Here is a 26790-nt window from a genome sequence, read left to right as displayed (position 1 = left end):
TCCATAACCTGTTTCACTGGCATCAGAGAAGTAATGAAGCTCTATTCTCTTGACTTCACCAAAGTTGTTAGGTTTATAGCAACGGTTTACCTTCAAACTCTGTAACTCAAGAATGTCAGTTCTCCACTGTATCCATTTCATTCTGAGGTCTTCAGTGATGGGATCATCCCAATCAACATTATTTCTACATAATTCTTGCAAGATGATCTTTCCAGTTAGGATTACTGGGGCTGCAAAACCTAAAGGATCATACACTGAGCAGATGGTAGCAAGAATACCTCTGCGAGTAAGTGGTAAGTCGCGCAATAATATTCTAAATTGGAAAAAGTCACCCTCCACGACCCATGTCACTCCTAATGCTCTTTCTACAGGTAAGAGGTCTGTTTGAAGGTTTACTTCCATCAAACTCGACGCTCGAGCTTCAGGAGGTATTGCATCCAGCACTTCTCTCTTGTTTGAGATCCACTTGTGCAGTTTCAACCCAGCTTTAGCACAAATATCAATACTATTGTTAACAAGGGTGATGGCTTTGCTTACATCTGAAACTGACTTTAACCCATCGTCTACATAAAAGTCATCTCTGATAAAACTAGCTGCTTCTTCACCAAATTCCTCCTCTCCATCATCTGCTGCTCTCTTCAGACCAAAGTTGGCACATCCTGGTGAACTGGCTGCACCAAATAAGTGTACAGTCATTCTGTACTCAGACAATTCCTTATCCAAGTCACCATCTTTCCACCATAAGAAGCGTAACAGATCCCTATCATTTGGAGTGACATGAAACTGGTGGAACATACCCTGGATGTCCGCCATCACTGCCACCTCTTCTTTTCTGAAGCGACTTAAGACCCCAACTAGACCATTGGTAAGATCAGGTCCTTGGAGGAGACAGTCATTAAGAGATATGCCCTCATATCTTGCAGAGCAATCAAAAACCACACGGATCTTATCAGGTTTTTTGGGGTGATACACACCTGTATGTGGTACATAATTCACCCTGCCATCTACATTCTGTTGATCTTCAGGAACTTCTTCAGCACAGTTGGTTAGGATATCTTCCATAAATGTGAAGTAATCTTTCTTGTATTTCTGATTTCTTTGCAATCGTCTTTTGAGTTGTAATGTTCTTTTTACAGCTAATGGTTTGTTGTTTGGAAGTCGAAGATTATTGTACTTCAGTGGAAGGGGCATCTCATAGTGACCATCCTCTCTCTTGATGATATTGTCAGAGAGGCACCTGATGAACTTATGATCATTAACTGACAGAGAATCTTGTTTGTGTTTATGTTCAATAAAGTCCCGTTCAAACATCTGTTGAATCTGTTGTGTATTCACTATTTCCTTTGAGGTTGACTGAACTACCAATCTGTTAACTAATTTCGGCTTATTTGCAGGCATGGCTGTAAGCTGACTCGCTGCATTTGTTTCTGTGGTCACAATGCGGTTTGACACAACATTGTTTTCTGAATTTGAACAAATTGTTCCAACTATTCCCCATCCTAGTAGAGACCTTTGGCCATATGGATGATCTTCATCGCCAGCTATGATATCTCTAGGTCTTACAGCCGATGGAACATTGTTACCTATTAATATTCCAACCTTAACTTGAGGCATGATTGGAGGTATCTTATCAGCAATTCTTTGTAGATGGTTCCACTTCATTGCCACCTCTGAACTTGGGATTTGGTGTCTCTCTGCTGGAACATGGTCTCTGGTGTAGGATGTTGGCACTGGTATTACAACCTTTCTGTCGTAACTAAGAATCTCTAAATCCCTTATCCTCTTAGCTGAAACAACTGCACCATTCATTTGCATTGTTGACAGTGTCAGTTCAGTATCATGCCCTATGATTCTAAGTTGTTTCTGAAGTTCTTTTGAGATGAAACAGGTATTGCTCTGTGGATCTAGAACACAATATTGTAAGATTTCTCTGTTGGGATTAACTTTGCTTCGTACCCATACAGGTACAATCATGGAGTTGTCAGTTGTCTGTCCTTCTCTGTTACATACAGAAATGCAATGACTTACACTGGTAGTACGGTTTTCATCATAGTGGAGAGCTGTCAAATGTTTTTTTGAACATTTCTTACAATCAACTCTGGATGTACATGCTCTCCCATTGTGTTCTTTAGTCATCCCACAAGCATAGCACAGACCTTCTGTCTTGAAGAATTGCTTCCGTTCTCTTCTGTGAAGATTCATCAGTTTGTCACAGTCATCAATATGGTGCTGTTCTTTGCAAAAAGGGCACTTCAGATCTTCATTACCACTGATTACATTTGTGGTAAATGTTCTAGCTTTCACTTGGTTCCCTCCCCTGCTGGTGTTTTTGCTTTCTCTATTGAAAACAGAAGATTCCTTCCAGTCTTTCACTTCAGGTTCAAAAGCAGGTATGTTTGCTTCTTTTGCCTTTTCTTTCACAAATAATGCAAACCGCTCAAAGGTTGGAAAACATCCACTGCTAACACTGGCATGTGTAATACGTCTCCATTGGTTTTCTATATAAGTTGGAATTTTAGCTACCAGCTTTGCATTTTCTTGTGGGTAATCCAAGACACCAAGATCATGTATTGTTCGCTTTGCTGCAACAACTTCATTTAACATATCAGAAAATCTTCGAAGTCCAATGGAGTCACGTGGTTGGATCCTTGGTGATGATGCAAGCTTATCTATGAATGCCTTGGCAATCACTGTATTGTTACCATACCTGTCCTTCAACTCAGCTTTGGCTTGCACAAATGCCTCTTCAGTTTGGAGCAAGAGGTAGCTATTAACCATTGCTTTGGGCTCACCAGACAGATGTTGGCTCAACAAATTTAATCTTTCAACCACTGAGGGGGCCTTTGACTCAATCAGAGACTTGAAAGAGGACTCCCATGAGGGAAACTGGAGTGGGTTTCCACTGAAAATTTCTAATTTGACTTGAGGAAGCCTAAATGAGTCCACCAACTGTTTCATAGCATCAGTGACTTCATTCGCAAGTGGGTTTGGAACACTGCTCACCTTGGCCCTGGCATCCTTGTTTTCTACTTTCTTGTTTACCTTTGCTTCCATTTTTGGTGACAAAATTAATGCACAGTTCTGATCGTGTACTGAAGGAACATGGCTGTAATCAACACTGCTGGCTGTACAACTAGTAGTTTGCATAGCCCTTTGTGCTTCTGTATTATTTGATTGTGAGTGTTGTTCATCCATCTCTGGTTGTGAATTTAAAAATCTGTACATATCTTCATCCTTATTGGCTGGCAGTATGCCACTCAAATTCTGACTTCCTTCATCAGATCTGTCTACTTCATATATCACTTCTTGCTGTGCCTGATTTTCAGCAAGTTTCTTATGTAACTTTAATTCTTCAATCCTCCTTCTATGTTCTAGCTCCTCTCTTTCTAGCTGTTTTTCCTTTTGTGCAAACGCTAGCTGTACTCTCAATGCAGCTTCCTGTTTCTTAAGTTCCAGTTTCATTGACCTGACACTGGAAGTTGTACGGTTGCTATGGCTACTAATTTTAGTTTTCTGTGAACTTGATTTGAGTGATTCAGGGTTTAGCATTTCCATATCAATACGATGTTGAATTTCTACTTTGATGTCATCCTCAAATTTATGCCATTCCAAAAAGTCCTGTTGTTTCTGTTTTGTGAATGCAGCAATTTCTTCCTGCTTTTCCAACAATTCAGCAAGTTCATCATAAAGTTCACTTATGTCTTGCCATGCTATCTGTGCAACTAACAGCTTTTGTTTAAGTGCTCGGGTATCTTCAAATCCCTTTTGCATAATAGCATTTCTTTTGGCTTTACTAAGTTCAGATTTCTTTGCTTTCAAATCTCTTCTAAGAATGTTGAATCTGAGCTCCTTACCTTTCAGTGTTAAAGTCCGCGTTCGCGTCCCATTGACACTTGCTGCTTGATCTCTGTCTTCATCGACTGGAGATTGACCTTCAAGCTGAACTTCTGTGTCCTCGAACATTTCTAGTTTACTGTTGCGGGCGCTACCCTTAATTCTTTACTCAGAATGATAATAGCTGTAATTTCGTAGTCTTCACGAACTTTATTTTTGCTGTCTATACCATCCAGGTAAACTACAGTACAAAAGTACATATAAAACTTGAGCAACGTCGTAATGAACATGCACATTTTGAATCATCAAATACAAATCCATAAAATACAAAGAATCAAACACAATTGTAATGTCGGCACCAATAGATATTAATCATTTCTATCGCTACTAGAAAATACATTTAAATTAAGTATTCACCTAGATTTCGGGGCAAACTGATGGAGCCCGGTCTTTAAATGGCTGCCATATTTACGTTGACGGCATTTCTACTCCAGTGCATAACAAACAAACAATTGTAATAGAGGGCGCTGTAGAGGAATTCCTAGATTTACCGTACGACGGTAGCAACACATACGATATATAGAACTATTTTATGAATGGTGACTTAAAGTTGACTTTGACATTCAAAGGGTTAATGATATGCAAAATACCTAATTAGTATGCACATACGGTATATAGAACTATTTTGTGAATGGTGACTTAAAGTTGACTTTGAAATTCAAAGGGTTAATGATATGCAAATTACCTAATTAATATGCACATATGGTATATAGAGCTATTTTGTGAATGTTAACAAAAGTTGACTTTGGTGCTCAAAGGGTTAAACTATTTTGATTTTTGTAGATGTGTTTTGGTCAATAAAATGTCAAATGAGTTGAAAGTCACTATGCTGGAGTTTTGGTGGTGGCATCTTTGATTACACCCACTTTCGTTCGTTTTTCTCATCTGTGTATTCTTGTGATCCCCACACAGGTATTTATTAACTTCTCGAAAAGCCAGAAAGACCCGATTGATGTTGAAGCAGGAAGAGACAATAATGGGTACCTTGGTGACGCTGAGGACGAAGCCCAGCTTGCATAAAAATCAGTTCCATTTTATAGTAAGTATACACTGTCTGAATTTTCAAATCACCGCTGTATTTTTATTTACTGGAGATGGAATTTCTTGTATTCCTGCCAATCCAACTTCATTTTTGGAGTTTTCCCTTTATGTTCTCAATAGTCAATGCCATGATTACCAGACCTTACTAAAAGTTAAACTTACATAACCATAGCTAAGCTTTCTCCAAAGCAAACTCTAAATGAATTTTGTATAGATCTTTGTTTAGTGTGTAAAACCAATCCAAAGCGAGTGCAAGAGAATATGAACTGATGTGACTGCAGATTCTTGAATACTAAAGGTGTTTGCCATCTTTAATTTAGTAGGATTTTTTATTGTGTGTCTGTTTCACAATATGGAATGTGATAAATACTGTAGAACATGTTGAAATAGCTGCATGCAATTTTAGCGGATTTGACTTTTGGCATGAATTAACAGAATCTTAATTTAGCTAAAGTGTTGACTATCCCCCTGTGAGAATATACTTTCTGTTAAATTAGCTGCATCTTGAATTAGCGTAATTACAGATTAGCTAAAATAGCTAAAATAACATGCTAGCTAAAAAGACATGCTTTACGTCCAGTTAGCGTTTTTGTTTTAAATCAATTTATTCATTAATAAATTTTTTTTTTTAGATTCCTGCTAATGTAACAAAAGAAGAATATTCAGAAAAAATTGATCAATGCAAAAAAAGGAAAGCTTGTTTTTAATTGTAATATAAACCATTATGAAAGTGTTGTATAATTCACAAATGTGAATTTATTTTTTTAAACTTAAGAGCAATATTTTTTCATAATTTGTAGTATATAATTGAGAAATAAAAACAAAAAACACTGGACACTGATAACAGTAATTCCATCAAGCAGTGAGCATGTGTAGCACTTTTTAACAAATGCTATATAGATGCATGGTGCCCCTCTCAAATATGCAAATACTTACAATATTACAGTATTTTCTCTATTATAAGCACATGTTTAATACAAGTGCATATAAACCAAGAATTGCAATTAATGTATACTAAATCATAGAAATATGGTTTATTTGGCCCATAGAAACGTATGGTATTTACCGGTAGTATGTATGTAAGCATACATGTATATGCTTTTAATAGGGAAAATACGATATATTTAATATACATCATTTTTCAAATAAGGATATGTTCAGAGTTTTCTCAGAATTAATCTTAACTAGATGCATTGGATTAAATTAATTCTGAGAATATCTTTGATATGGAAAAATTGGGGGTATATATATGATATATTCAAAGAGGCAATTGTCCTATTCTGGTGAGCTAATTTTTTCAGTCAATGGGACTCAAAATGCCTGAAATGAACACGCAGTTACAGCTTAAAGAACTGAGTAATTGTAATTTTGTTTCAGAACATGATCCACAGTACTGTAAATGCACTACCGGTAATTATTTACCAAGTTTTAATTTTGCGGATAAGTAAAATCTTGTTTGTGAACTCAAAACTTGGTGAATATGCTCACAATATCAAAGTAAGTGAAATTAAATGCCAGTGCATTTAAATGATTTTACAGTACACAATATACTTGCAGGTTTCAATGTATTATTTTTGAAATTGCGAATATAGATATATTATTCAGAGAATTTTACACAGTATTATATTCAATGACATTTTCATTTTCTGTCCAAGCATCCTCTTGAATATTTTTGGGGGGTATTTTCAAGAAGGAGAGGGAGTCTTGGGAGGGGTAAGCATTTGATTGATTGATTGATTGATTGATTGATTGTTATCTTTATCAATTTGTATTCTACTTATTCTGATTGTTATTTCCTTGTATTTAAAAAATTCCTTTTAAACAGATTATGGTTGTTTTTCATCTTGACAATATGTTCATATTTACACCTCTGATGCAATTATCAATGACGTTTTATCAAGAACTACTCATTTGTTACTATGGCAACATTACTTACTTTAGTATATTATTGAATTTTTAAATTAATACATAAAATCTTTTATACAAAATTATTCTAATAAATATAATATATTGATACGATTACTCTGTAGCAATTATAAAACTAACATTTTTTGTACATGTGGTTAAAAACTTTCCAGGCCAGTTAATTTTTTTTTTTAGCGACAATGTCTGGAAATGTTATTTTACGTGATTCTTATTAAAACTCAATTTTTGTACTTCGTTATTTACTACATCATGCTTTTGTTTTGTTTTTCAAATCAATATTTGTACAAATATATATGTATTTATCTTTACTATCAGCTATGTTACAATTTTTATGTTTCATTAAAGTAAGCACTTGATCAATAACAAATGTGTTCTCTATTGATTTAGTATGTGCAAGTGTTTGGAAACAATTTGTCTGAATTAGTTTTGTAAACTCTTGTTGTCTTCAGGTACTTCATTAATTATTTGCTGGTTTTTAATTTTGCTATTCGCCATCTGGGTGGGCGTTGGTTTTCATTTTGTATGTGTGATTGTGTTACCATGGTTACAACCTAGAAATCAATTTTACTTTATTATCTCAGTTATTATGTATGATATTTTTCCTGTAATTGTGCAAGCCCTTCCAAGCGAAAACAAGGTGTAGTTTGTATTTTTAAAGACCAAATGTGCCTCAACCCAAAAGTTGGAATTTGCTTATATGTTTGGAACTGCATGCTCGGGCCTTTGCTTCAAAATATCCGCGTAGATGAGTTTATTCATATTGCTCGGGTGTTTCGATTTTCACAGGATTTAACCCGTTTTAGTTCGAATAAAGGTAATGTAAGTCGATCGATAGTTTCTACCGATATCATGCTTGAGTTGTGTGAAGCGGATCGAAATATAATTTGGAAAATCGTGTTATTTTCGGGAAGTTTCGATGTCATGGTGTCAACGCTTTCCTACCTTGTGTTCTTATATGAGTTGTAAGGGAATTTACCGGCGACTGACTAACTATGCCGATTACACTTCAGGTCATTTTTTATTATCCAGGAAACGTTCCGAGCGTCTGTGCCGTATTATACAAGACCCGATCAGTCTTGCTTGTACCGGTAATTGTACTGGCTGACAATCCCCGGGCCAGCATTCATGGAAAGCTGTGCTCGTGCTCATTTTTCAGTCTTATACAACTAATACATTTTATTAGTTGTCTGAAGTTCTTTCCAAAAAATCACACCCTTAGTGCTTTACTCGGACTTAACCACTAAAAGTAGTCAGATCACTAACGAAAAGGGCTATAGCGACAAATCAAAGGATGTAAAAATGTTATTCAAACAGGCAACTCTGGATGTGTAGTCGTCCTCATATGAAATAAAGCAAATCTCAATAAAAAATACCTGGTTATTGAACGACCACAGCCGACGGTAAACATTCTGTGATGGCGTCTCTTTCACCTGTTTACGTAATAGAATCTATAGAAGGCGCTATTATAAGAATGACACCCTATCATTACACGTGGTTCTGTGAATTAGTGAATGAATTAGTTTAGAATATTTGGACAGTGAAGGTAAACGTTTTATGAATAGAGCTATCCAAAAAACTAGTTAAGCATTTTACTATTAATAATTGATCAGGAAAGGGGGAGACATACGTTCATCTAAGTCCATGGAACAACCGTCACGCACGTTGAGGTACGCGCCCTGTGTTCAACAGATTGATGTGATTCACAACCCCGGGTTCACACCTCAACAAATAAATACTCGTTTCCAGACCGGTATAGCTGTACAGATGGAGAAACTCTCGAATGTAATAGTTCGGCATAAATAATAGCTGATACATCTCTCCAATAAGTTGTAGCGCCCTCAAGTTGGCATTTTTCTAACAAAGATTTCTGTGAGTACCGTAGGTTACCCCTCCCCCCGTGCTGCGTTCAAACAGATAATTCAGTTTGGTAGCGCATGCAGTAGTTTGGAGTATAGTAACACTTTGAACAAAGAGAGAGGTCAAACATTCTCAACGATGTGGACGCAACTCATAGAAACGACGTAATTTACCGTAATGACGAGCTATTACGTAATACTCACAACGTCTTCTAATCAACGTTTTACAGAAATAACATGATGGCTTTGGTCGCTAGAATTTAGCAATCGTTGTTGTTTTGATTCCGGGTGTCATTTGGACTCCAACCTATTGACCAAATGAATTGTCTTATTAATGTTAGTGCTATAACTAAGACAATAAAAATATAATATTTTGAATTCACATAAACATTGCTTTAATCTAAAAACAGGACTGGTGTGTGAAAAATGGAGATCCTAAACTGTGTTCTCAAATATAGCCTGACAAGGTCGCGTGAATTGCGCCCTCCGTGGTGCTCCAAACCCAAGCCGGCGAGGGCGCTAGTTACTAGTACTACTGAAGACAAATCCTAAATATACTTCAGCGCCGTCAAAATATAATAACTTCAATAAAGTGAAAAAACGGCACTAAAACGACCTAGTAGAAAAGTGCATTTATTCAAGTAACGTTCCCAAGTGTTTCCCCCCTTTTCAAACTACAAGCACTATAGCTGCAAGATAAATAGAAAAAGAAATGTAAAAAATACAATCATCACATTAAAGCCTGTCGGCTATAGATATTACAAACAATCACACTGAACTTAAAGGTTACATACATATAGAACAGATAGAAGCTCAGATGTGACCTGACAAAAACGCTTCACGAAATTAGTGAAATGTTCTATTTAAGGTTTTAATTTAATTTTTTTTTTTTTTTTTTTTTTTCCTTTTTTTTTTTATCCAGGCGACAGTTCCGGACATTGAATGTCACTGTTGTCTCTTCTGACTTTTTTTTTAATTGCTAGTGCTGACACATTTTTGCCACAGAAGTCATATTCATATTTGGAACTACATGAAAAGGCTGTGCGGCCAACTCTCTATCAAATGACAATTCAATGCGCTATCCTGGCGTCAACCAGGCTCGGCCAAACACAAGCACCTGCGGACCTTAACCAAGGTTCCCCCAAGGTCGCATTCGTTAGTGAATGAATCTCGGCCAGTGGAATTGGCCTTCCCATTGAGTCTGTAGTACACTCACCCAGGGTATGGTTCTATCATAGACCTTAGAATATTTTATTTTATTTTATTGGGGTGTGGTTTTAATGTTTACTACAAAAAGTTCAATACAAACTTTGCTTCAAAACGCTTGCCATTTGTTTCTGGAACGCGAAAATAATAAAAACTTAATTAAACCGAACTACTGAAACAGGTAAAAAAGTCCACCGCTCGTTTGTTTTTTCTTTCGACCAGTCATGTAGAATATCTTCGTGAGAAGCGCCCTCTTGCGCTTAGCAGGTTACAGTAGATCGTATTGTCATTCTATTTCCTCCAGATTCGATAAACTTATTAGACTACTAGTATAACAACTACTGGAGCATCATTGGTTGTTTAACCCAACCCGAAAATGTGTGTGTGATATAGAGAAGAATGCAACACCAATGATGCGGTCCTCATTTCCTGGATAGTATTCATAGGCACAATATGTATTATTTACGCCTATGTCGTGACACAGTGTATGAGATACAGGCTACGCCCACGTATATTAATAATCTCTCGATAGAAACAACGCCCAATGATACCCTGGTGTAAATTGACTCATTCGTTCCGTATGCCAGGCTATTTATACCGGTATTGTTCACGCGTATCTTGTTGACGCCCGGGGGGGGGGTCAACTCTAAGGCTCGCAAACTGATCAAGATGATGAATTATTGGTGTTATTTGTAGTCTTAGTGAATATTACGTAATAAGGGGTGGGAACGCATTGTATGTTCCGCATTGTGCAGGATCGGAGGTGCGTGACGAATCAAAGGTACACCGGCCCAAAATAATTAACACCAATATTTCAATCTATCACAGGTTGGAAAATATTCATTGTCCAGGTGGCATCACTTGTATTAACGTCGGGTTGGTTGATGACTTGCTACATATTGGCATTTTCGTACTTAATCCTTAATCCGGTTTTTCCTCTTATCCTGACAGTCAAAGTATTGCAAAAAAAAAATTGCAAGAACATATTGTGAAGCACATTAAATACACCTTAACGGAAAACCACGGGTGTTTGATTACACAGTCACTGAATTCCCCACCAACATTCGCCAGAATAGCAAGCACGCGAACGTATAGCGGAAATTTCGTTGATAAAAAGACCCGGGAATTGAAACCGTATTAAAACTGTATTACAAGCAATCTACTTAGCAGGATGGTGTCAAATGTGTATTTTTAAACAGGTGACCTAATGGCATCGTTGCTATGCTCGCGTGAAAGTATACGTAATCTTCGGGTGCATTCATTGACGTCAAATTTAAAGATACCACAGATAATATTGAATGTTTTATTTTTAACGAAGATGTTTTTCTTCATCGTATAAACGACTCTTGATGGGTGACGCAATATGGTTTACTCTCTAATCGGTATTAAATGACCACAGGTCGATCTTTAAAGGGGCGCGTACTATACAGCTCATTTTCAACATCATAATATACAAGTATGTCCCGATCCCGGTCTTTATACGACCGATGAGTCATAACGTGTCCGACTTCGTCTGGATCTACGGTACTGTAACGGTCTGTCGGCGGGGGAGCTGTTATTTTCCAAGGGCATTATGATTAAGTTCAATATCGGGGTTTTCTCGTTGGTAACTCGAACGCCAATTACACAAACCCATACGGTATGTTTGTACAGTTGATGCGGTTCCCGCCAACTAATGCAATATATATATTTACTTTTTTTTTTTAATCAATATTCAAATACGAACCCGTTGACCGCTTTCACTTTTCACTGCCTGGTACCAGCTTGGGATGCACTTATTAATTATTCATGAGCTGCGTAATGCATTCATCAACGGTCCTATTCAGCGAGCAGAGTATACTGTGAGCGCCATTTGAATATCTATGCAAGCCATTGTCGCGTCGAGAAAGAGCCGTTTAAAACTCTGTGAACAACGCAGGCGTCTTGTGTGAAATGATCGAATACCTGCACGACAGTGTTGGATATTGACCTGCGTTCAAGTTTGTTCGAATAAGGTGTAAACTACAGGAGCAGTGACTAACTGTGCTCTGATCGCTAGGAATACCCAGTATTGGGACTCCAATTATAACTCGGATGCTAAAGCGGCGTGCCAGGTAGCAACAGTGTTTTTTTTCGTACAGAACGCTATTAGGATGGGACCACTGTTTACATTGACGTTCGTCCTCGCGACCGTTTCCGTATGCCGTGCCCAAGTAGGTGAGTAAAGAGTAGCATTGGATAGCCATCGAGCAGACTGAGAGTGAGTGTGTACCGTGAGACTGCACTGAGGCAATGATCGGCGTGAGCTCGTTGCAGCGTTACCGCAGTCGGTGTATTAGTGCTATGTATATGTGTGCATTGGAACGGCGATGAATCCACAGGTTGTATGCACGCGCTCCCATTGCGTTGCCAGGGGGGTTGTGGTGATTTAAAACACTCTCGCTGCATCCGAAATTGGTATTTTATCCCCAATGCACACGATCCATGAACCAAGAACCATGGTGTGTTTACTGTTTGCACCGAGCGTTGAGAAAAAAAAACGCCCTTTCGAAAATATCGATCTAGAAAAATCTGGTATCGCAAAACCCATTTCACAAACCCCATTCAATTTAAATACATACGAAAAATGCAAAATAATCAACAAAACTACATTCCCCGGCATGGGACATACTTTCACCGAATACGGAATTGCATTATGTAGCGACAGGGCAATGTGCACACACTTCTTTGAATAGAATAAAAATAGAAACATGAAATAGTTATCTACATAATTCAATCTCTTCTTATGAATTACTTCCAACCCGTATTACGTCACTGTAATCGAACTTTGAACTTTATGCACACTTCCAATTAGAATATCAACAACAATGATATATTGTCGATTTCACAAATCGCTTATTTCCACTTTCTATATGAAAACAACAGCTCCATATGTCGACGCATAGTACTATGAACGACGCCCTATTGTGTGTTAAAATAAACATAAAAAAAATCGATACTATACGTACGTGGCAATATTCACTGTATTAGTGTTTACTGCAGTCGCGACTCTACCGCCAGGTTTTGCGACGGGTTTCCGAAAGCGTACTTGCTAAAAATAACACTACATGCTTCTGTCATTATGGCTACCCTGCATGGGCTCGATATAGTGCATACAGCAAAACTAGGACCGAATACTGTACAATCATTTATTTTCACTGACATTTAATTTCACAATTTTAATGTTTTGAGCATATTAACTGTGTTTTCATTTGTCAAGGAAACAATAAGTTTATTGTTATTTTACATGTTCACGTAGATTTAATTTAGTGGACTTTACTTATCAGTGAAATTAAAACCCAGTGAATAATTAATGCATTTACAGTATCCTATTCAATGTCTGTATGTCTACTTAATCTCGCATACTGCCTCAACAGGTTATCATTTTTTGAAAAGAAATATTATCAACAAGAATGCCCCAGTGTGCTTTCATTGCCGAACATATGGTCAAATGCCTGTATGCTCTTTTGTATAAATATATCATAACCGACGTGACAAAATATCACATTTTTGTAGTAACGGGATTAGTACGCGTAATACATTGTAATACAAGAACTGACGTTTAAATTTATGTAATACGCGTTTTAATTCGCGAAATACATTGTAATACAAAACTTTACGTTTTAATTCATGTAATACGTGTTTTATTTCGCGTAATATATTTTAATACGGGACTGACGTTTTAATTTATGTAATACGCGTTTTATTTCGCGTAATAAATTGTAATACGAGAATTGACGTTTTAATTTGTGTAATACGCGTTTTATTTTGCGTAATACACGGTAATACGAGAATTGACTTTTAATTTACGTAATACGCGTTTTATGTCGCGTAATACACTGTAATACAAGAGTTGAAGTTTTAATTTACGTAATAAGCGTTTTATTTCGTGTATACAAGAATTGACGTTACAATTTATGTAATACACGTTTTATTTTGCGTAATACATTCTTGACGTTTTAATTTATGTAATACGCGTTTTATTTCGCGTAATACATTGTAATACATTCTTGACGTTTTAATTTATGTAATACGCGTTTTATTTTGCGTGATACATTGTAATACGAGAATTGACTTTTCAATTAATGTAATACACGTTTTATGTCGCGTAATGCATTTTAATACAAGAGTTGACGTTCTATTTTACGTGATACGCGTTTTATTTCGCGTAATACATTGTAATACATGAATTGACGTTTTAATTTATGTAATACGCATTTCAATTTGCGTGATACATTGTAATACAAGAATTGACGTTTTGATTTATGTAATACGCATTTTATTTCGCGTGATACATTGTAATACAAGAGTTGACGTTTTAATTTATGTAATAAGCGTTTTATTTCGTGTAATACAAGAATTGACGTTACAACTTATGTAATACGCGTTTTATTTTGCGTAATACAAGTCTTGACGTTTTAATTTATGTAATACGCGTTTTATTTCGCGTAATACATTGTAATACAAGAGTTGACGTTTTAATTTATGTAATAATCGTTTTATTTACGAAGGCGATCCTAAACTATCTTGAAAGTAATATAATGTTGGCTTGGCAAATAATGACTTTATTTTATTTTAGTATTTAGGTTTTTATAAATAATAATCCATATAATCTAAATTTGTTAATCAAACTTATTTCACACGATGCGTTCATGGTATTGATTTTGTCACATTTAAAAAATATTAAGCCAATAAACCTGATTTGGAATTTAAAATTATAACAAAACACAACACTTTTTAATAACTTGTCATTTAGCTGGTCGATTCCGTGACATGACGCGCACCAACATGCAATTGTTACACGGTTGATAATACCCTGTTAATACTATGACCTTTGACCTGACGACACGCGGTGATGACATTTCATTACTCCCTTATTTTTTTTTTCATTTTGTCAGCGATGTTTATAAAATGATTTAGCAAAATATCGACAATTCCTTGGTAATATGCAAAATTAAAAAAAAATCCTTAAACTTATCCTTAAATTATAGATTATACTATTTGGTTTCCAACTCATTATGTATTACTGACGACACGCGCTGAGTGCGAATTGAATTTTCTGAATTTAATATCAATGACAGAAAAATATTCACAGAACTCACAAGAATGTTGAATATTAATACTATAGCAACAAACTCACAAAAAAATGGCGTTTAACACAAAAACACAACTGTTGTCGATAATTGTTTCCGTTGACGTTGAAGTGTCACATGCCTGAGCTAGCTGTACCTGGCACTGCTCACGTCCGATAAGCTCTCGCCTTTGTCCCAAAACACAGCCTGTTTGTCTAGCGATTAAACATCGTTATTAATAATATTATATTATGGTGTTCACTTTAATATTATGTGTATTTTTTAAATCGTCGTCAATTATCGAACACAATACTATTATAAGGCGGTGGTTGCGCCGCTTCGCGTACAATGTTGGCCCCATTCGACGCATATAACGCGTGAAATATACGTTTTTAAGGACTCCACAGTTTCTATTATTGCGTCATACAAGGACAAGTACGGTAGATATACGCAATAATGGACGACACATAGTCGACTCGAAGCCCATTATTTAGACGAACATTCCCGTCCGAGCCCTCTTATTTATTTATGAAATTCGAACGTGCTACGTGACGATCACAACATTTCTTTTCAACTAGAAAGCACAATTAATTAGCGGGTTTGACCTAACACATCCTGTCTAACAAAAGCTGTCCTGATATTGATACACCCCTTCAACATGTTAGGACTTGTTTTACAGTGAACTAACCACGCCAGCGAAAAATAAAAGCGTGACGTATTAAAACGACACAATAATTAAGTAATTGTCTGATATTGAATAAACTTGTTTTAGTTAAAAACGGGATATATATAAATTAATTAATTCAATTAAACTCAATCGAGAGTAGGTTCCATCCCATTGCTCGGAATGAAACCACGCTCGCTGTTCCAGTCGAACAAACAGCATTGTTAATTTCGCATAACAATAACACCACTCGCGACGCACACCGTGACAGTTAATACCGTTCGCTGTTGGTCTTATCTTCACGTGATTTGTATTATCATCATGTATTGTTCTTTAAAACTCGAACAAATGTTTAATCTACTCTCATTTTTTTTTAATAAACCCGAATACTTTTCTGTTTTGTCAGTGTGATGTGTAGCATATTGAAATCTTGCATAACATACACTGCGAAACTGAAATTTATGAACAAAAATTGCACAACAGTCATGAAAAACGAAGAATGCAAGTTAGAAATGTAATCCAAACAAAGGTGCAGCTCATACCTAATCCGTGTAGTTTATTGTGTCGTGATTTCCATGGTAACAAGAGACTTTCGAATAGAAACATATAAATAAAACGTTCGCCCCCCCCCCCCCCCAATTCACGTTCTCCATATTAGTTTTCACCTCTAGGCAAGTAAAGGTACACTCCAATCGCCCTGTGTTGCCCGGCGGCCAGTTACGCCCTACTCCCAAACTGTCCAGTTTTCCACCACAGAAAACACATAACTCTGTCTGGTTTACTATATCATGCTGTACTCAGGTGAAGCCACACAATGCAAAAAGTCACGCTTCAATGCCTGACTCTCCACTGTGTTTTCACAATCGCCGCCATTTTGAAAATACGTCATGTTACTCAGAAACTGACTGTGCAACCGGAAGCGTTTATTTTGACAAGAGTGACTGTACACATTAGACGACGTGAAATGAATGACTAAATAAATGGTGCACAAAATTATCAGCATTAAGCCTTAATGGATTTTGACGTATATCTTCGCCAATAATGATTATTTGATTTAAATGGTCGAAGATGTGGCTGGAAGACGGTGTATTTTTTATTTCGCGGTGCCATATTTGTGCTTTTTGTATTATTCTTCTCCTGCGAGATTTTGCATGCAATTTCCCTTCTCTCGGTGTCTAGTTTGCAATTACGTTTTCGAAAAAAACCTTCTAGCCATCCTCACGATGGTCGAACCATGGAGGTATAAAATTTACCTACATAGCCGAACTATGAAGAAAATAACCCGATCGGTTTCTATTAAATGATTTCCAGATTTGGGTCGTATGGGGTTGCATGACCTCTTCCCCCACACCCCAGCATAAAGTCTCATGCAGTGGCGGATCCAGCAAAATGGGGGGGGGGGGGGAAGCTTCGCTCAAGATATACGGAGCGAAAATCGCAGAGAAGCTATGCGCAATCCAGATGATGTGAATCGTCATGCGTGGGGGGGGGGTCCCCCTGCCCCCTGGATCCGCCACTGGTCTCATGAAATTTATTTGGTCATTTTACCAATAACCTCAGACTTCTATTTCGCCAGGATTCTGATAAAAAATAATAAACATTATAGAACATAACGATCAGTGGCGGATCCAGAGGGGGGGGGCAGGAGGGCCATCACGCATGACGATTCATATCATCTGGATTACGCATAGCTTCTCTGCGATTTACGCTCCGTATATCTTTAGCGAAGCTTGCCCCCCCAATACGTTTTGCTGGATCCGCCACTGATAACGATCACATAAATAATGCTTGTTTCATTATTTAAAACGCAGTGAAAACACTGAACTATCAATCAGTAGTGTATTGTAGTATCTCCAACTTAGACATCACGTTCTTTCACGGCTTTTGAGACTGACGTGTATCTCATTCAGACAAAATGACGTAATTAATAAGCAATCACGATTTGAATACAAATCGAAATTCAAGGTCCTAACCCCGCGCCAGTCTAAGTCCAACTAGGGTGACGTGATCCACAAGTACCACCACCTGTTGTGCTCACCCACAGCGACAGACTGGGCAGCGTGGCGTTTAACATGTTATACATTCATAAATAATAAATCGTTTGATTTTAGATCGTTTTTTAAACGAGACTGTTAGCCGCGAGAGGAAATGTCTGATTCGATAAAATTACACGGTGCAGCGAGTTAAAAGCTGTCACTTTCGCTGTCACTTAAGACGTGCCCGTTAGGACAATGGTTACAGGAGTACCAGCCACTGCAACAACGATGGGTTGATGACCTCTTATGCTCACCAATATAAACAAACACGTCGAAAACGTACTATGGAGTCTAATTTATTTTTTCCTAATATCTAGCGGATATATTATTTGGTGCGTACTAAAAATGATGCCAGAAATCATGTGTGTGTATTATTCGCGAAACTGCTAACAAAGAAGGTTAACAATTATTATTTTAGTTCAAACATTATTTAGCCTTTTGTGTGGTTTTTGGTTTCCATGGTAACCTCACTAAGTCGAGTCAACATGTGTTGCCTTTGTGTAAAACTATGTAAAATAAATGGCACTATTTATAAATAAAACAATTTAACTTCCTAATATCCAACCTTGCGATATTGTATGATGTAAATGAACTGTAAATAAATAAATAAATAAATAAATAAATAAATAAATAAATAAATAAATAAATAAATAAATAAATAAATAAATAAAACATGTAATTTGCATAATACATGTTTTCATACTAGTTTTCATTATTCATTTTTGAACTATTGTTATATTCCTCACAAATAAACACAGGTAGTTTCATTTATCGGATTTTATCGCGAGTGAGTAATACATTTCTCAAAATAATACGATGATAAATACGAAATGAAAAATACGCCGTGCACATAATTTTGTCACTATAATGAATACAAGATAGCCTTGACAATTTATAATTACTAAGTCATTGTTCACAATTATATTATTGCATTGTATTGCTTGTCTGCACACGGATGTAATTTCTAAATACGAATAATCATAAATCTTTTCATTCATTATTAATATTGCCACAGCGACAATGTGAGTGTGTGACTGGTCTGTGACTGGTTTGTGACTGGTCTGTGACCGGTCTGTGACCGACCATCGCATTTCGAGATATAGCCACTCGAACCACCAAGCTATAAAAATTAACACGAGCAATGTGTTGCATCATACTGTGCTGTGGTCTTCGAACGAATCAGTAAAATTGTTCTTCGAGAATAAATACCACCACGTAGCACAGGAAGCTGTGCGCACTGTCCCAGATTCAGTAATATCCTGCTAAGACGAGAGACCCCTTTCTGTTGTTATTTGTACAGCATTTGTATAACTTTACTTTGAACTCATTCACTGCCGTTAAGTCAACAAAGTAGTTTATAATACTAGCATATATTTGATTACATAATAGTTTTACCAACTCTACTGTCAATATTATCCAGGAATGGCATAAATATAAAAAATATATACAAAATGAAATCAAAGTTGTAGTATGAATATGCCAACGAAATAATTGGTGATTCGTCTCCCAAGTCAACTTTATGATTACATTGATTATTCATGTTCAGGGCCTGCTTGGATGTATATTATCCGGGCATTATAGAAATAGGAACTATAAAAAAATATCAAACAAAACTGCCGCCTTATTTAACCTCTCCTCGTAAACGAAAGTCACTGTAGTTCCACCCAACTTACATACGCAAATGCTGTCACTTTGACTTGCACTAGCTATGCAAATTAATATGAAGCATGAATTGAACTGTAATATCAGATTTTATATATACCTTATCAGAGTTAAGCAACGATTGGGTCCGCGAGGTATAGACAGCGGGTGGTATGTAGTCTATATATGAGTTGTATTATTTCATAACTTCAATGTCCGTTTCGACTCATTTTCGTTCATTCCATCCTACCACTGGAACTGAGTCACCATGGTCTCTGTAATATAAACTTTGCTGACGCCCCTATGATATCACGCTGTTATCATTTTCTTTCTATTAATACCAATTTGTGTGAGTGGCTGGTGTGATCACTGTAGAACATATCTCTATGTAATACAGTATACTATATAGTTCTCGTACTACAATTAAAACCCGAAAAGATGATAAAATGTAAAAACTTGACATGTGACGCAATGTATAAAGTACCCAAAAATATACAAAGTTAAAAAGAGTTAATTGTTCAATCAAATATTCAGTAATCAGCATTACCACGGTGTTGAGATCCCCCAGAATAAAGCCGATTCAGCTACATCGGTATCGGAAATATTTAAAAAGTTGACTCAGGTGTAATAGTCCACCATTTCAAAAATAATGGTTTTCGCTACAATTCAACTTTAATTATTGCTTATTCTGTCATGGTATTATATTATATTATATATTACAGTTTTAAATGCAAGTATGTCATCCACTACGCTAAAAATGTTTTAAGAATAGAACAGATTACAGTCGTGCCTACGTGACTCAGGCTCTTGTTACAAATACTTTTTGGGGTGTGATTATAACGTGTAATCCCCACCATGCACATATCATTGAAACATGTTAATTATTTATTGGATTTTAATATCGCCATTCGAGTAATTACGCTAAATGCAATCCATGTGATTATGCCATATGACATTCGAACGCATTGTTTCGCACATCAGTAAATTCGTGAATTTAAAACCCAGTGAATATGCTCAAGATGGTGAAATTGAATAACTTTTACAGTTTCTATAATTAGCCATTATCTATGACGTCACGATTACTTACCATTCATGGGTCCCATAGGTTCCATATTATATTAACAAAGATGGCGACTTATTGCGTAGACCAACGCATACAAAAAGATACGCTATCAATATAGATAATTCTTCCGATGATTGGAACGCGTCGAACCACTCTAAGGAGTCAAAGTCGCTACTTAAATACACACCGCGTGCAGATCAAAACACTTATCCATGGAAGAGCGCGACGCGGATTAGATTGCGGAAAAATCACTGTTTACTCTTTGTGGGACCTGTGACCCCAAAACTGCATCGAAATGTGAATAAACTGGTGCTCATACAATCGAGCATTTAAGCTAGGAACAATGCACTGTGGAGCTGCAGTCTATTTCTGTATAGCTATTTACCCTATTGTGTGTAAAGTTCGCGCCATTGGTGGCAAAAGTATCCGTATACATATGAATTGACAGACGAATTGAATACTACTTTCAAAAGCATTTATTTCCTGTCAGAACTATAACGCTAAAAATACGAATTAATTAATATGTACATTTAATTAAATTTATCAGGTCAACTGACACTAATTTGATTTATTGCTCCGTGATAATGAAATGTTGCTTTTCATGCGACCATTTGATGAATTACATGGATATATACTTAGATTTCATTTTAATCTAAAAAAAATGACTATACATTATATTTGTATAAATAAATAACCATATATAGAGCAGTTATCAATACTTGACAAGCATATATATATTTTTTTGTTTATTTGTCATTTTGAAAACGGGTCGACTCGAAGCTATATACAAGATTGTGCCTGATTGGCTACTCAACGCTAATATAACCCTAACAGACCAATCAGGTAGCAGCTTATTTATTGATATTTTTTCGGTGTATCAAATGTCTTGTACTATATGCTTCGGCTGAACTGGAGAAGCTTATTTGCTGGGTGGACTTCGTGTCGGTCTCTGAGTAATGTATGTAGTTATACCATGTCTTTTATCTCCATGGTTATACTTAGAGCATTGAAATAATAGATGAGTGTGGTGGATAAGCATTTATTTGCACATTGCTGATATTCCATTTTGAGTGAATAAACCCGAATTATTATAAAATATTGGCTGCGACACAGCAACATTAGTTAAACGAGATACTGAAAACACGAATTTTCAATTGCCAGTACTACGCAAATTTATCCACCCTGCCTTTTTAAAGGGCGGCAGTCGTCGTGCCGCGTCCTGCTCTATATGTGACTCATAGCGACGTATACAACGCGTGTAAAGTACATTGTTTATTTACATGAAATTCGAACACTCGGTGCACGACGACCACCGCGCTTCAAATATTGTCTTAAAAACTTAATAGAAACTACCACTAAAGACTCCAAGTTGTAGTTATTAAAATAACACATTTACAGGTATTACGATCAATAAGTGGTTAGATAATCAATACAATTAAGGGAAATGGCTCCGTTTTTATCTTATTTTTTGTAATTCACGCAAGACTGTTACCAAATGAACATACACAGGTTCAAATGTTGCGCATGTGCAAACAGCATCTGGATGTCACGGTCTTGAAAAGTATTTTGGGTTGAATAAATTTGAGAAATTTTTGTTTGCATGCTAGTACCATATATGTATGCTTACTCAAAGATAATTTTAGCTTTCATGATCACATGGATTAAAAAATACAAAACACATTATGAAAATTGTAGGTTATGCCTCTTTAAGCGTCGCGAAATAATGAAAATATACCAATACACGGAATGCGAACAAAATAACCAACTTCTCCGTTCCAGAAAACCACCTCATCGACAAGTGTTGGAGAATTAGTATTGATCAATATGCACTCATTATTGAGAAAGGTAACACATTGTAACTTTTAACCCATAACCTACCAGAGGGAACTGTATTTACTGCTCACGTACGGCCGTTATGTGAACAATATGTGATCCCAAAAGCGAGTACTATGCTATACATATTTTAATGCTTGAATTGTTCGAGAAAGTATCAGAGCGGACGAGGTGTCACGAACAAAACACGGAAATGACAGCTTGGCTTCATGTGCAGTACCGGTATTTAGATTACACACACTGAGGGTATTATGCTACAATAATCTTTGCATCATAGTTCGTAATGGCGGCACGGTAATGCGTACTGTAACATCTCTTCTCGTTATCAAAAAAAAAACACAAAAAAACAAAACAAAAACAGCATCATTATTTGATTAAATAACCAATACGGAATAATTAATTACTGTAATTTAAAAGTTGTTTTTATCGCACACGCTATCAAAAACATTGTAAAATATTAATATTCTCTCCATTATGATCGTTCCACTCGCATATCCAGTGCTACAACGAAAAAATATTCTCATTTTATGCAAATCACCCGCTCTTTTGTAACCAACAGCATGTAAAACACCTGAAATATTACCAAGCCAAGGCCACTGTATTCCATTAAAAAAACATATCAGCGTTTAAGCTGGTCTAGTTTTTGACTGACATCACTCGATATTAGTTAATGTTCCAAATTCGCGTGATGCCGGGAATAGGATAATAATTAATTAAGGCGTGGTCAAAATGTGACTGAATGCTTGTACAATTGTAGTTGTGATCTGCATATTGGCACAGCTGGTAATACTCCCATAATAGACACAGTACATCACATGAGAATGTTTGCTACTTATTTGACTGCGAACACGTTCCGTTGAAAAAATTAATACTCAAAACATAAAGTCCGCAGTGCAGTGTTCGTTTGGAAAAGATAACATGTCTGCGTGTGCTTTGTCGCTTATTATAAGGTGAAACCACATGCTTTTTTTCACAAACCCCAATGATGTGTTTTATATGTTTCTGAATCTATCGGGACCAACTGTGTAATCTTTGCTAAAGTATCTATTCAATAAATGCATATTTTTTTTCACAAGCCACGATGTATTCGAGTATTGTGATCATAAGGCATCCCGCTTTTTGTAATTTAATTTCGGATGGGGGGGGGGGGTAACAAATAAAAAAAATACATTTATTATATTTCAATAAACGGCTTTGAAATATATTTAACAAGCATCATGATGAAATGTATGTCTTCAAAAAAATATAATAATAATATTCAATATACTGAAACATCTTAGTTTTAAACCAATCGTGTTTGTATTATATTAAGAAATGCAAACTATGTAAATACACACTTCTTGTAGTATTACCTGATATATTAAAGCCTCTTATAATGGCGTCTGCTAAAATAAACATGTACACACTAAGTGTACTTCAAAGTGGCTTTGCTGAGTAGTTAAGAATACAACGTGAAATGCAGGTATCTTACTCAGTATCCTAATGACATTATGACACTTCCATTGTTGTACATAATATTCTATTATATGCGATGACAGTCGACGGATCTGAAAGAGTTATGTGATATTTCCTGCAATCAAATTCGAACGAGGTCAAATATTTTAACCACAAATTTACAGAGAATGTTAAATAAATATGTTATCACTAAAGTGTAATTGTGTCTTTCAATTCATTTAATTTAAATACATCTAATATATTTTCGTTATTTAAAAAAAATAAAATACAATTTTTAATTCGTTTTTTTAATTGGAGCTATTATTGTAAAAAAACTTAAGATAGACCCCTACTCATAAATACAATAAATTGTATTCCAGGGCAAGTATACAGTATATAACCTTAAAATAAGTTGGGCCACCAGCCTAATTTTCGATGAAATGATGGTTGTACTTTAGCGGGTAGTGGCCATTTTCAAGTTGTCAGTATTATAACGCTTTTCAGTTCCTATGGCAGATATTATGCCATATCTCAAATTGGTGATGATTAGTATACTTTTTGTTTCTCTGTATTATTTCAAAAATTTCGGTTTTAAAAAGTGACAAAAATGCAATTGTTCTTCTTTAACAATATGTTCTATAAAATTGTTCTGAAAATAGCGACATTGTATTGTGCCATAAGACAATATATTAGTGATTGCACATAATAAATCAATGTTTTCGCAAAAATTAGGAGTAAGCGTTTACCTTAACCGATTGCAATTTGCATTCGACTTTTATCGTTTATTGAGCTCCACGTGCATATACCTCTCCAAATAATCAAAACATACTGTTATCCTTTTCTTATTAGCAATTTAACTTTGCAAAAAAATGAATTTCATTTCTTTACCTGAATCGCAACAAAACGTCTCGTATCTATTACTATGTCATTACTAGGTCATAATCTTCTTCTGTTTCCAACGTACGCGCGAGCACAGTCCCTCAACACCGGACTTTGGCGCGAGTTATGCGTCTTTCCGTTGAATACTCTCACCCGAATCCGATTCATCACTGAAAAACGACTGGGTGACCTTGCCTATAGTGAAAAAAAACTATGTTCATCGTGCTAGCTTTGTGAATTCAGTTTGTCTTATGTTGTAGTAATAAGAAGAGGCATTACAATAACAAATACTACCCAACCTATGATATGACAATAAGAGTTTGTCATAAACTGCTAACAGAAAAAGGAACAATAGAACACCGTCTTTCACTGCTCAAATGCGTGGGAGTGTTTTTAACGACATAATAACAATGCGTTGTTATCGGTTGTGGGTATTGTTACTCGAGTTTGGGCAAATTAAAAAAACAAAACAACAACTTCACCCATCGATCAGTGTTGTCAATATCAAAAACTGTAGTTATGTTCAAAGAACGGGGCTGGTTGAAACTATAGTCCACTATAGAAAATTAATCTTTTTTTGAAATGCAATGAATGAATGAATTGAAATGCGATGAATGATGAGTTAACATCAATAGTATGGGAATGTCACGTGAATAAAAAGGTCAAAGTTGAGAAGTAACACGTTAGGAAACACGTTCACGCTTATAGGTACACAACATACTTTTATTTAACAGAAGAAAATTTCGACTAGACACGCACGCACGGGGAAGACCATGCCGTAATCTGACTGCTAAACCGCTTACAAATTAGGTTTGACAAACTGGCAGTCAGTGCACTTGTGGATGGTTTGGAAGATATTTTCTGACCTTTCCTACATCTTTTCAATGAAGCGTGACCTCTAGCGACGAAATGCTTATATTACGTAATGACGCAGTCATAATGTCGATATTATTTTAGTATGGTATTTTAGTTTCGCTGAAGTAGATTGACGAGTAATATCCGGATATCCATATCCTATAACATTGAAATATAACAGTGTTTAAATTGGGACTTGAACAACGATTTCTCAGTCTCAATTATAATAATAATTTCGTAAGAACATAAATGATGGTGGGTTGTTGGAAAAGATGTTTTGCATTACGTTTATATTCAATTATTTTCATGAATATTTTTGTAATTTTTCTTAATCTACCCAATTACATGTGTTTTGATCATGGTTTTAAAAATAAATTTACATATTTCATGAAATTGCGCTGGCTGATTGTTCATTCTTCCATGGGAATATTGAAGTTTTAGTATTGATTCAAATCTTCGATTGGGAACTGAAAATGTTTTCAAAATTTATATATATCTATTTTGAACATCTTTAGTTTAGGTTTTATGGCTGCTTTCCATTTCTCATTACTCGTGTTTTGAGGTTGAACCAGCGATAATCTACCTTACGTAAAATTGACTATATTTTGCATTATTCCGTAGTTTTTAACTTTTTTAAACTTTTTGTTGAATTATCTCTGCGAATGTTTCGGGATGATTACAACAATATACTCGCATATAATGACAATTTGTTTATCGTTATTAATTTATGTTAAAATATCATTTTAAATTTTATTTTTTTAAATTATTAATCTGAGCTCTGTTAGTGTGTTCAATCCAAGATAGAAATCGAATTCAGTTTCTGGTGATTCCATAATATGCAACTGACGGTTATACCATTGTCACAGTGTTACATTATCCACTGGTAGATATCGCGTTGACAATGACTTATGGTTGGGCGTAGGCAGTGAAATTCAAGCCGATATTGCCATAGTGTCACCCCTACTAACACAGCAACGTGTGTTGCGTATGACTAACTCAGTTACAGACACATAGTCAATTCAATATTAATTTGGCGATATAATATATAAAGTTGTTAACCATGTGGTGGAAAGGAAATGAAAAACTATCATGTAAACAGAATATTCTTTATAAGTCGTTTGACGAATGGAAATAATTTTTTAATATGTTGATACCTGTATCTCAAGTTCACGCCTTTTGTTTGTTTGTATGCGTGTGTCTGCATTCTATTTGACGCTGTGTGTACTTTTCCTTGAAGCAGGCGATTAATTTTAAGGTTGTCCAACTAAACTGTACGGCAATGTCGTTAACACAGAGCAGAGAGATAAACTGATGGTGGAATTTAATAATCCATACAGATCAAATAAAGTATATATATATATATATATCTGAA

At 35.9% G+C, this 26790-nt stretch overlaps 2 protein-coding genes and 2 long non-coding RNA genes across 24 annotated transcripts in view; 2 read left to right on the top strand and 2 right to left on the bottom strand.

The window, feature by feature from the left end:
* The window catches only part of LOC100378128 (uncharacterized), a 118985-nt gene extending 111757 nt beyond the window's left edge, over window positions 1–7228 (top strand). Inside the window, exons 109-110 of the mRNA XM_085492741.1 lie at window positions 4807–4933; window positions 5568–7228. Of these exons, the coding sequence (XP_085348867.1) occupies window positions 4807–4914 (108 nt within the window). The 3' untranslated portion in view covers window positions 4915–4933; window positions 5568–7228. The remainder of the gene's footprint in view (window positions 1–4806; window positions 4934–5567) is intronic.
* Window positions 1–19627, bottom strand: part of LOC146731978 (uncharacterized) — a 107143-nt gene extending 87516 nt beyond the window's left edge. The window contains exon 1 of the long non-coding RNA XR_014926952.1: window positions 19476–19627. This is a non-coding gene — a long non-coding RNA (uncharacterized LOC146731978). The remainder of the gene's footprint in view (window positions 1–19475) is intronic.
* Window positions 4025–4364, bottom strand: LOC146731979 (uncharacterized). The gene is made up of 2 exons (XR_014926950.1): window positions 4252–4364; window positions 4025–4075 (listed from the first exon to the last, which is right to left on the bottom strand). It is a non-coding gene; the product is annotated as an uncharacterized LOC146731979 (long non-coding RNA).
* The window catches only part of LOC100378430 (uncharacterized), a 66749-nt gene continuing 51750 nt past the window's right edge, over window positions 11792–26790 (top strand). For all 21 annotated transcript variants that reach the window (XM_085492749.1, XM_085492762.1, XM_085492758.1 and 18 more), the window contains exon 1: window positions 11792–12119. In XM_085492749.1, the coding sequence (XP_085348875.1) occupies window positions 12056–12119 (64 nt within the window). In that variant the 5' untranslated portion in view covers window positions 11792–12055. The remainder of the gene's footprint in view (window positions 12120–26790) is intronic.

This window comes from Saccoglossus kowalevskii, chromosome 18 (genome assembly GCF_978046115.1).
Source record: "Saccoglossus kowalevskii chromosome 18, keSacKowa6.1, whole genome shotgun sequence".
In the NCBI taxonomy this organism is placed as follows: Eukaryota; Metazoa; Hemichordata; class Enteropneusta; family Harrimaniidae; genus Saccoglossus; species Saccoglossus kowalevskii.
Note: the sequence above shows the minus strand (reverse complement) of the source record. Positions and strands in the feature narration are given on the sequence as shown.